Source organism: Chelonoidis abingdonii, chromosome 2 (genome assembly GCF_003597395.2).
Source record: "Chelonoidis abingdonii isolate Lonesome George chromosome 2, CheloAbing_2.0, whole genome shotgun sequence".
Taxonomy (NCBI): Eukaryota; Metazoa; Chordata; order Testudines; family Testudinidae; genus Chelonoidis; species Chelonoidis abingdonii.
Genome location: NC_133770.1, coordinates 276,222,981 through 276,235,270, shown reverse-complemented (window position 1 = coordinate 276,235,270; position 12,290 = coordinate 276,222,981). Strand labels below are relative to the sequence as shown.

Here is a 12,290-nt window from a genome sequence, read left to right as displayed (position 1 = left end):
TCTCAATCAAATTCACATTCATTTGTTATTCAGCTACATTGGAAACTGAACCATTTATGCTGAGAGATTGTGAAAGGAAGAGAAATCATGAATACTAAATCATTTATGCAGTTCAAATATATCTGTTACACCTCAGATAGCAGGATAATTTCCATCCTAACCCATTTTCAGACATTCATAACTTACTGAAACATTTACCCTTTGTACCATAACTTTGCAGGATTGGTCTCCGCTTAAGGGAGGTTTTTATTTTTTTAAGTTGAGCAAAGACATTAAATATATTTTAAAGCACAAGAGTGGAACCTCCCATCTTCCTCAGACATTCCCAATTAAAAAAAAAAAATCAAATGCAACTCTAGGAGTAAAACAGATGCGGGTAGGAAGTTTAAAGTTGATATGTAGGAGTCCTCATTTTAGAATTACCACCTTTGAATACACTGGTGAAAAATAGTTTGGATTTAACCCATTGAAAATTGAATTTCATGCATGTGAAATACATTTTGCACGTAATTCTCATTAATCTTCTTAAAGTGGACAGCCAACGAATGCCAAACTACATGTGTCAATCTAAGCTGTACAGTGAAAATGTAATGAAAGTGCATGACTTATAATATTTGCATCTTATAAGGCAGAAGCTACTTAGCTACTAAGGTTCTCTGGAGGAGGGCTTCCTTCACTACCCTGCAGGGCAAGGAGAAGGCATTCTGGTAGCTTGCAGCCAAATATACTACACTATGACATTTCTTTTATCTCTAAATCTAATGCAATTTTTTTGATAAAAGTGACTAAGAACATTCAAATTGAACAGTTAAGCATTCAACATTCAGGAAATTCAGGCAAAGAAAGTTTGCAGCTAGGCCAGCTTCATAGTTAATTGACTCACATACTGATCTGTTGGTTGAAAAGGAGTTGCACAGTACAAAGAAGCCAACTATATTAACGTATATAAATTAAAGAGAGATTTATTTTAAAACATTTACGTAAATAAAGACTGCCAATGAGAACAGAGTATAGCAAAAATTAAGAATTTTTTTTTTCAAGATGCAGCACACGTAATCAAAAGCCAGAATCTTGCAACTGGTTCTGATGGAATCAGTGGCAGGATGGGAGCTAAATTAATATAAAAAATAGTGTAGAACATAATATTGTTTTAGTACGTAATTAGAGACTATATCAGAAGCAATGCACAAGGCGACAGAGTTATGGTTATGCAACCTTTTCTTAATCTAGTTTTATTGACTGAATGTTAGTTATAGAATCTGGGAACTGGAAGAGAGCTTGACCTAACACACACACTTCCTTTTGAACCTGAGGACAATTTCTCTGCATTCACCAATGCAATACCATTTTGCTATATTCAGCCCAAATTCCACCTCCTCAAGATACTGTGTTTACCAGTGGTATTTTTTCACTTTCATAATAAAAGGTAATTAAAGGCCCTAAGAGGGAATATGACAAAGGGACACAAAATAGTGAATCGTCTAGTTCAGTGGTTTTCAAACTGCAGGTTGTGAATGTAAGGCATTGGGCCACGGTGGTCCTGGTCAGCACTGCCGATCGGGCCATTAAAAGTCCCGTTGGCAGTATTGCCCGGATAAGACAGGCTAGTTCCTACCTGTTCTGACATCACGCTGTGCCTCAGTGGTGGACATCAGCAGGTCTGGCTCCTAGGAAGGGGGGCCACAGGGCTCCACACACTGTCCCTGCCCTGCGCACTGGCGTTCCCGGCCAATGGGAGCTGGGGGGCGGGGGTGCCTGCAGGTGAGAGCTGCGTGGAGCCGCTTGTGCGACTCTGGCTAGGAGCCAGACCTGATGCTGGCTGCTTCCGGGGTGCAGCACTGTCTGTGGTGACAGGACAGGCAGGAAGTCTACCTTAGCACCCCTGTGGAGCTGCTAACTGGAAGCTGCCTGAGATAACCTCGCACTCCAACCCATGTCCTAATCCCCTGAGCCAGCCCTGAGCCCCCCCAAACCCAGAGCCCCCTTCTGCACTCCAAAACCCTCATCCCCAGCCCCACCCCAGAGCCTGAACCCCCAGCCCAGAGCACTGACCCCCTCCCACAGCCCAACCCTCTGCCCCAGCTCAGAGCCTCCTCCCACACCACAAACCCCTCATCCCCAGCTCTGCTGGGTCACGGGCATCAATGTTTTCTGCAACTGGGTTGCCAGAAAAAAAGTTTGAAAACCACTGGTCTAATAGATTCAGCTTCTGTTCACCCTGTCTCATAATATACAAGAAGAGGAACAAAATGAAACTCAAAGGTGGCAAACTCAAAACCAATAAAAATAAACTTCCTTCACAAAAAGCACAATGAAACTCATTGCACAAGATATCACTAAGGCCATGAGATTAGAAGGAGTCAGAAAGGGACTGGATGTTAATATGGATAACAAAATATCCAGATATATTATAGGAAATGCTTAAAAAATCCCCAGATCCCATAAACTCCAAGAAGGATATAAATCTACATGCTACGGGGCATAAATCAAGTCCATCTATCGGGGATTGGGAGGAAACTTTCCATGGAGCAGATTATCCCATAACAGCCTGCTGCAGGGTTTCATGTCCTTTTCTTTAAAGCAGGTGGTAATCTTGTCAGAAACTGGTCTAGATGGACCACAGGTCTGATCCTAAATTTCCTATATGTCTTTGTCCCTGTTTAGTGAACATTTAAAAACATATAATACCATGTTTAAATTAAACTGTAGAAAATCCAAAAATCTAGTAGTAGTAGTAACAGCAGGAGCAACAGTATCTGGAGGCCCAACGAGGACAGGTGCCCCATTGTGCTATACAGTAAACTCCGATTAAGTAGGGCATGTCTAAATTTCAAAGAGAAAAAGGGAGTTTTGACGAAGATTAAAAAAAAATCAAGAGAAAATGAGTTTCTCCTCAGGTTTTCTGTTTACTTTTGGCTGAATGGAAAAAGGATTTTCCATCCAGTGTTCTTCCTCTCTCTTTTTCCCCACTGGAAAATAATTGGAAAAAGAAAAAGTGAGAGAGAAAGTAGTGGCTAAAAATCTCCACTCTAAGTGCCCCCCGTCCACTCAATGTAGTTCTTTCCCCTGGAAAAGTGTAAAAAAAGACACACAGAAAGTAAGCTTTTTTCCAGTTTGTCTCTCTCTCCCACAAAAACCCTTTCTCCTTTTTTTCTACTGGACAAAGACTAATCCAAAATCTGAAATGAAATGTAATTTCATTTAAAAAAATGTTTCAAATTTTTCATCCTCCCAAAAGTATAAAAACCTCATTCAATCTAAATGAAAAAAATGTAGTTCTTTAAAAAAAATTTTTTTTTATTAAAAAACTCCAAAATTTCAACCAGCTCCACAAAATGATAATCTGTCCCCTGAAGACTTTACAGAGGTGGTCCCCAAACTAGTGGGCGCACCCCCCTGGGGGGAAGCAGAGGAATATCGGGTGTCGTGGGGTCCAGGACAGCCCCCAGGGGGTGGGGAGGGAGTGCCACCCAGCCCTACTCTACCCCCAGCCTCAGTTTGGGCCTTAGCCATGGCCTCCCTCCCAGCTGCGGCCCCATCTGCAGTCCTGGCCTTGGCTCCCAGCCCTGGCCATTTGCCCTGCTCTTGGCCCCCAACTGCAGCTCTGCTCCTGGTCCTAGCTCCTGACTCTGCCTCCGGTCCTGCTCCCAACCATGGTTCCGGGAGGAGCGAGTGGACAGGTTCCGTTGTGGGTAAGAAAGGCCACAAAATAAAATGTTCAGGGATCAGTGGTTTACAGTCTTGTTTAAAATTAGAGACAACAGCAGAGTATAACAAGCAATCTGAAGGAATGGGTGCTACTGTAACATAAATAAACAATAAAAATCAGACCCACGAATCATGCATATCAAAGTAAACACTTACCTCTATGGGAACAGGATCTAGCCCTGCACAGTTTTCATTGCATTTGTCATAGACTAATCTCAGTTTCCTGAAGAGTATTGATAGCTGACGGAGATGTTCTTGCAGCTTTGCTAATCTGTCTTGATACGTCCCAGTATGATAAGTAACACCATTTGGTAGCTTAAAAAGCCAAACAATTTAAAAAGGAAAATGGTTAACAAAACAAAACAAAAAAAACACCAAACGAGTTACTAAAACTTTCTAGCCCATCAACTAAAATTAAGTGTTTATGAAAAGTTCTTTTTTACTAGGGCTATCAATTAATCACAGTTAACTCATGCAATTAACTGAAAAAATTAACTGCAATTAAAAAAGTTAGTAGTGATTAATCGCACTGTTAAACAATAGACTAGAAATGCCAATTGATATTTATTAAATATTTTGGATGTTTTTCTATATTTTCAAATATATTGATTTCTATTACAACAGAGAATACAAAGTGTACAGTGCTCACTTTATCTTATTTTTATTACAAATATTTGCACTGTAAAAATGATAGAAGATATTGTATCTTTCAATTCACCTCATACAAGTACTGCAGTGCAATCTCTTTATTGTGAAAGTGTAACTTACAAATGTTGATTTTTTTGTTACATAACTGCTCTCAAAACCAAAACAATGTAAAACTTTAGAGCCTATAAGTCCACTGAGTCCTACTTCTTGTTCAGCCAATCGCTAAGACAAACAAATTTGTTTACATTTACGGGACATACTGCTGCCTTATTCTTATTTACAATGCCACCAAGACATTTGTATGCCCCTTCATGCTTTGGCCACCAGCCCTCAGGACATGCTTCCATGCTGATGATGCTTGTTAAAAAAAATAATGAATTAATTAAATTTGTGACTGAACTCCTTTGGGGAGAAATGTATGTCTCCTGCTCTGTTTTACCTGCATTCTGCCATATACTACATGTTATAGCAGTCTTGACTGATGACCCAGCACGTGTTCGTTTTAAGAACACTTTCACAGCAGATTTGACAGAATGCAAGGAAGGTACCAATGTGAGATTTCTACAGATAGCTATAGCATTCGATGCAAGGTTTAAGAATCTGAAGTGCTGTCCAAAATCTGAGAGGGATAAGGTGTGGAGCATGCTTTCAGAAGTCTTAAAAAAGCAACACTGATGCGGAAACTACAGAACCCGAACCACCAAAAAAGAAAATCCAATCTTCTGCTGGTGGCATCTCACTTGGATGATGAACATGAACATGTGTCGGTCCGCTCTGCTTTGAATCGTTATCGAGCAGAACCCATCATCAGCATGGACACATGTCCTCAGAAGCATGAAGGGACATAGGAATCTTTAGCGCATTTGGCACGTAAATATCTTGTGACGCCAGCTTTAACAGTGTCATACGAATGCTTGTTCTCACTTTCAGGTGACATTGTAAACAAGAAGTGGTCAGCATTACCTCCTGCAAATTGTAACCAAACTTGTTTGTCTGCATGACTGGTTGAAGTAGGACAGAGCGGTCTTGTAGGTTCTAAAATTTAACATTTTTTGTTTTTGAATGCAGTTATTTTTTGTACATAATTCTACATTTGTAAGTTCAACTTTCATGATAAAGAGATTGCACTACAGTACTTGTTTTAGATGAATTGAAAATATATTATTTATTTTGTTTTTACAGTAATAAAAATAAATATAAAGTGAGCCCTGTACACTTTGTATTCTGTTGTAATTTAAATTAATATATTTGACAATGTAGAACACACCCACAAATATTTAAATAAATGGCATTCTATTATTAACAGCATGACTAATCATGATTAATTTTTTTAATTGTGTGATTAATTGCAATTCATTTTTTTAATCACTTGACAGCCCTATTTTTTAACCTCTTCTCTCCGACTAACAGTCATAGATGTTCTAGCCACTTTCTTTACATTAAAAATTTGCACCTTATCTGCCAAATCATTGATATAAAAACATCAACAAACTCAAGTCCTATGTAATCAACAGAACCTTTATATGGTCAATAGCTCATTATTTAATATCTTCAAAGCATTTTGCAAATGCTAGCATCTTTCCTATTGATACTTTCTGGTATTAAACACAGATCTGACCAGTTTCAGAGTGGTAGCCATGTTAGTCTCTATCAGCAAAAACAACTAACTAACTAACAATCTAACTCCTGGTTAGATCTGAACAGAGTAATCCACACACTTATGCTCCAGACATATTCACTATGTCAGGGAAAGAGGCTCCATAATGCAGAGTGCAGCAGTCTGCTCAATTAGCAAAGGCACTGGATTCTGTATTCAATTCATTTTAGTTAGTTATTAAAAAAAATAAAGTTTCAACAACATTTTTAGGAAAAATATTTCTAATTTTTTCAATTATTGTTTCTGTTTATGACCAATTTACAAAGGGTTGAAACTTTTTGAAAATTCAGCATTTTGATGAAATACGTTTGTGAGATTTTGACCAGCTTTATTTTTAAAATTCACAGCTCTCTGTGGGGTTAACATTTGTTACCTAAGATCACTTCTCTATCCACTGACAGCTAAATTCTACTAGAACCATGAAACTGTTTACCAAGAGAGGAAGATTATGACACAGACAAGAGAACAGGAGTCTGGATCTAGACTATGGAACTCACTCTTATAGGACTTCCAAAATTAGAACTTAATACAAAACACACCTCATCAACTTAGCTTTTCTACAATAAGCTCTCTACACAGACTCATATACACATTCATCACAAAACAAATCTACTTTTCAAGTTTTCCCCACTGATGGAAATGAGAGAAAAATTTGTTTTATTATTTTCACTCAGGAGGTGATCGTACTCACAACTATAAATATGAATTCTGTAACTGAAGTTAAATCATGAATAGTCAAGAGATCTCTACTGCCAGTGCATCAAAGTGATGAACTAAGGGCTTGTCTACACTTGCAGTGCTGTAGCACTTAATGAAAATGCTACCTGCCAACAGGACACTTTTTCCACTCAGCATTGGTACTCCACCTCCCTGAGAGGAGGTAGCTATGTGAATGGGAAAAGCCCTCCCATCAACATAGCATTGTCTATACCAGGAGTTAGGTTGGCATAACTGCGACACTCAGGAATGTGAATTTTCCACACTCCTGAGCAATGTAGTTCTACTGACATAAGTTTGTCGTGTAGTCTAGGCTCAGCGTCACATTTCTGTGGTTAATAAGAGAAAATAAGAGGCTAAGGTGGATTTCCATAAAACTAAATATTGAAAGGAAATACAGTCATAAATTTCTACAAAAAGATTCCACTATGAAATCCCGAGAAGTGGCTTTAGTACTGTTACATAACACAGAAAATATTTATTTTTAAACAATAACATTATTTCCTCTATATCTAAGTTAATTACTTCATTAAGCTGTACCAAATGCATGAGCATTTCTTTAAGAGTTGAAAACAGAACTAAGATAGACTGTATATATTTGCTAGTTTTAGCTTAAAGGGTTTTAATAGATCAAGGCTATGTTAATTGTATTGAATTTCATAGAAGCCATGGTTTCTTTCATTCTGTTTAAATGTTGTAAAAATAATTTACACAGACAATTTTTTGTATCCTCCCTTTCTGATCTAAGGAACATTTTCAAGCAATTAGATGATGTCCTGTTAATAACAGTGTACAACCTGTACACCGGTACTACTTTTTTATTTAGTCCACAAATAAATTATTTTTTTTTCATCTTTACTTTTAGCAGGGGGAGGGATAGCTCAGTGGTTTGAGCATTGGCCTGCTAAACCTAGGGTTGTGAGCTCAGTCCTTGAGCGGGCCCACTTAGGAATCTGGGGCAAAATCAGTACTTGGTCTTGCTAGTGAAGGCTGGGGGCTGGACACGATGATCCTTCGGGGTCCTTTCCAGTTCTAGGAGATGGGTATATCTCCATTAATTTATTTTCTTATTTATTTTATCATATAAATGTCATTACAATAATAGAGGATTTGCAATACCTAATCAAACTGTACTGGTCACTGCTCAAAGCAATACCCCTTAAGGCAGTGGTTCCCAAACTTTAACAACCTGTGAACCCCTTTCACTAAAATGTCAAGTCTTGTGAACCCCCTCCTAAAAATGAATATTTCCAGGGATTTTCTCCTTTACCTGAATATAAATTATAAAAGCAGTGATCGTGGAAATATAAAATTTGTTTTTATGACATGATTATTACACACTATTTATTATTCAGTCAAGTTGGCATAACTGCCTTTATGCTATTTTCCAGTTAGGCTCAACATGAAGATTTAGCGGCCCCAGGGTTATGGGCCTGGAAATGGGGTTTGAGGCCCCTGTGTTAGGGGCCGCCTGATATGGGATTTGGGCCTCTGGTGTATGCGGCCCTGGACATGGGGTTTCAGGGCCCCTGGGTTAGGGCAATTGAAATGGGGTTTTGGGGCCCTGGGTTGGGGGCCCCTGGAAATGTGGTTTGGGGGCCAGGGGTATGTCGTCCCCGGAAATTTGGGTCCCTGGTTTAGCGGCCCTGGAATGGAAGTTTTGGGGTCCCTGGTGTTAGGGGCCCCTGGAAATTGGGGTTTGGGCCCTGCTGTTCGGGGCCCCAGGATATGTGGGTTGGGGGCCCAGGGGTTTGAGTCCTGTGTAAATGTGTTTACGGCCCCTGGAAGTGGCCCCTGGAAATGGGTTTGGGGCCCTGGGGTTAGTGGCCCCTGGAAATGGGGTTTTTGGGCGCCCAGGGTTAGGGCCTCTGGAAATGGATTTTGGGGCTGTGAGATTGCTGGCGAGTGGTTCTGTGCGGGGACCCATCTGAGATTGCCAATCAGGACCAATTGCTCAAACAGGGCAGTCACAGCCCAAGGCTGGGGTTTTCCACCTCTAAGCAACCAAACAGCCAGACAACAGACTTCGGTTTCACCCCTTTGGCTAACCGAGTCACAAAGCAATTTCCTTAGACACTCCAGTCTCCCAGTATCACACCAGTCCCACCGTCCTGGGGATGAATGGTTATGAAAACCAACACCCAGTAAAAGAAAAAGGTTCTCTCGATCCCAAAGACCAAGCCCCAAGACCCAGGTCAATTCAATATGTTTATTAGAGAATATTTAAATAAGGATGATACACAGAGTTTGCATGTCAGTCATTAGTCATCGGGGGCAACATACAGAGTATGGGGGACGCTGTATTTGGTTATGGTTTAGCATATAGTACATACGTCTGAGATGCGGGGGTGTACGGGGGTGGGGTCAAAGTATAGTAGGGGAGCAGTGAGGGTACATCGCTCATCTAATGGGTTACACATAGTCATGATTAGACAGCAGGCCGGGTGATGGGGACAGGGTGACCCTCACGAGGTGGATCCAGATCAGTGGTTCAGGACTCAGGATGTAGTTTTAGTGAGGGGGGTTGTAAGGGTTTTCCCTCCCTCCCGTGGTGCGTGAGCACATCGTTCACTCTTAGTACTGGCGTGGCCGGTGATGTGTTCGGTGTAGATGTCCCTGGACCACCGGATAGTGTTCTAGACCATCAAACGTCTATGAGTGTTGCATAGCTGACGGCCCCCACAGGCCTAAGTACACGTTCGTTACAGGGTCCAGGCGCCTAGCGCCCTTCGACGATCAGGCGCGGTGAACTCGTAGCCTTTGCGCAAGGTGTCAGTCAAGGGCATATTTTCGAGTTTACGGGCTCGGCTTCCGGAACGCCGGGGTCCTGTTCTCTGAATGGGATCGTCACGTCGACGAGGATGATCTTTTTCCGCTCCGTGTCCGTGACACGATGTCTGGGCGGCAGCGGGCTGTCGGTCCAGGGATGTGCGGTGGACTGCAATCTCACCGAGTGTGGGGCGATGGCCTCACTAGGCGGTCCTGGACGGCGTTGTGGGGCAGCTGCCAGGCTCTGGCGTGGGGCTTGGAGCTGCACAGGAGTGGGGCAGGGTTCCAGGGTGTACCCGCACTTCCTGCAGCGCTTGTCCCGGTTCCCGTGACGGATGCTCCATAGAGCGGGACGCAGTTTAGTTCGGGGCGGGTGTATGAACGCCAGTCGGCGAAGCGGGGTGAAGCTGCCCGCGGGAGGAAGTGGTTGCTGGAGTCCCACTTGCTGGTCACCGCAAAGCTTGCCCTGGTTCGGTTTTTTCCGCAGGGTGTCCACGTAGAGCGCGTGGACGCGGCCTTTCAGGGACTTCTCTAGCACGCCCTGGCTCCGGGGCTGACGGTGATGCTGCCTCGTCTCGATTGCGGCACATATCCTCAGATCTTACCCACAAATCCCGCTGGTGCCAAATCTTTAGAATCTACAATCTAAAGGTTTATTCATAATAGGAAAAGATAGAGGTGAGATTGGAATTGTTAAATGGAATCAATTACATGCAGTAATGGCAAATTCTTGTTCAGGCTTGTAGCATGATGAAGTAAACTGTAGGTTTAAATCCAGTCTCTGGAGAACATCCCCGCTGGATGGTCATCAGTCTTTGTGCAGAGCTTCAGTTTGTAGCAAAGTCCCTCCGAGGATAAGAAGCAGGATTGAAGACAAAATGGAGATGAGGCCTTTGCCTTATATAGACTTTTCCAGGTGAAAAACACTCCTTTTTCCTACTGTGGAAGTTACAGCAAAATGGAGTTTGCAGTCACATGGGCCAGATTATTCGTAATTTACGCATACCTTGCTGAGTCACAAAGCGTATTCAGCCTCGCTCTCAATGGTAATTGTGTAGGTGATGGTCCTTAATGGCATCAAGCAGGCTAAGCAGAGCTGACACCAGTCTTGTTGGGGCTGTCACCAGCATGCAGCACCAATTTAATACAGACATTATACAGTATATTATGAACTTCAGCTACAAAAATGATGCAGACATACAGACAGGCATAATCATAACCAGTAACCCGTAACCTGGTCTTAGACACCTTATATGACCCATTTACATAGGATTTGGTGCCACTACAGAACTGGTTGCAACCCGAGTGTTTATAGTTCCATTTATCTCAATAACGTCACAGGGGCCTGGTGTTAGGAGCCCCTGGAAATGTAGTTTTGATGCCCCAGCGTTAGGGGTCTGGACTCTAATGGGTTTTTGGAGCTCTCATGATTAGGGGACACTGGAAATGGAGTTTGAGGACCCTGGGTTAGGGATCCATGGAAATGGGGTGTTGGGGCCCTACGGTTAGGCGGCCCCTGGAAATAGGGTTTTGGGAGCCTTTTGTTGCCCCTGGATATGTGGTTTCGGGCCCAGGAGGTTTGACTCTGGAAATGGGGTTTTGGGTCCCCTTTGTTAATGGGTCCCTGGAAATAAGGGTTTTGGGGCCCCAGGGGTTAGGGGCTTTGAGGGTTGGGGCCCTTGATATGTGGGTGCGTCCCCAGGGCTTGGGGCCCTAGATAATGGGTTCGGGGTCCTGGAGTTAGGGCCCTAGAAATGAGGATTTGGGTCCCTGCTGTTTGGGGCCCTGGAAATGCTGGTTAGGTCCCTGGAGTTAGGGCCCCTGGAAGGGGGTTTCAGGCGCACAGGTTAGCTGGAAATGGGTTTAGACACCTGGTTTTCGGACCATGGAAATGGGGTTTTTGGTCCCGGTGTTAGGGCCCGGAATGGTGGTTGTAGGCCCTAGGGTAGGGCCCCTGGAAATGATCGGTATTGGGGCCCTTGGTGTTGTGGCCCATGGATATGTGGGTTGGGGTCCACAGGGGTTGGGGACGCCTGGAAAGTATGTTGGTTTGGGGCCCTGATTAGGGGCCCCTGGAAATTGGGGTTTGGGCCCGGGTTAGAGGCCCTGGAAATGGTGCTTTGTGGGCCCTGCGAAGTATGGTTTTGGGGCCCCTAGGGTTAGGGGCCCCAGGATGGGGTTTGCGAGGCCCAGGGGTTAGGTGCCCTGGAATTATATTTTGGGCCCATGGTGGGCCCTGGGTAGGTTATGGCATGGGTTAGGGCCCTGGAAATGGGGTTTTGGGGCCTACCTGGGTTTAGAGTCCCCTGAGAATGAGGTTTGGGGCCTTCTGGATTTAGGGCGCTTGGAATTACAGTTTTGGCTCCTGGGGTTATTGGGCCCTTTGGAAATGGGTTTTGGGGCCCCTAGGGTTAGGGCCCTTTTGAAATGGTTTTGGGGTTCCTTTGTGTTTAGGCGCCGATAGAAATTTGGTTTGTTGTTCATGCACAGAGCATTCCTTGCATGAGAGAACATTGACACCCTGTTGTCCACGCAGGTGGAATGCGACAAGAATTCCCCACAGAGGAACAGTGCTGGACACCATTGTGTCCCATCTTCTATGTTTTTTAAGGTATACTATTGTCATTCTATGGTTAGTTATTTTCCCCACTCTAGTGGGAGATAGGAGATATCAGTCTTGGGCTCTCTATCACTTGCCCAAGACCAGAACTAGTGGTCTTTTGTTACAGCCTTGGCCACACGTCTTCAGTAGTGTAATCTGATGACTCAGAGGCATTTCCCTATACAGTGA

At 43.3% G+C, this 12,290-nt stretch overlaps 1 protein-coding gene across 4 annotated transcripts in view; it reads right to left on the bottom strand.

Annotated features, from left to right (window-relative positions):
* MED30 (mediator complex subunit 30) overlaps positions 1–12,290 on the bottom strand; it is a 53,128-nt gene that overhangs the window by 16,555 nt on the left and 24,283 nt on the right. For all 4 annotated transcript variants that reach the window (XM_075063198.1, XM_075063197.1, XM_075063199.1 and 1 more), the window contains exon 3: positions 3,865–4,023. In XM_075063198.1, the coding sequence (XP_074919299.1) occupies positions 3,865–4,023 (159 nt within the window). The remainder of the gene's footprint in view (positions 1–3,864; positions 4,024–12,290) is intronic.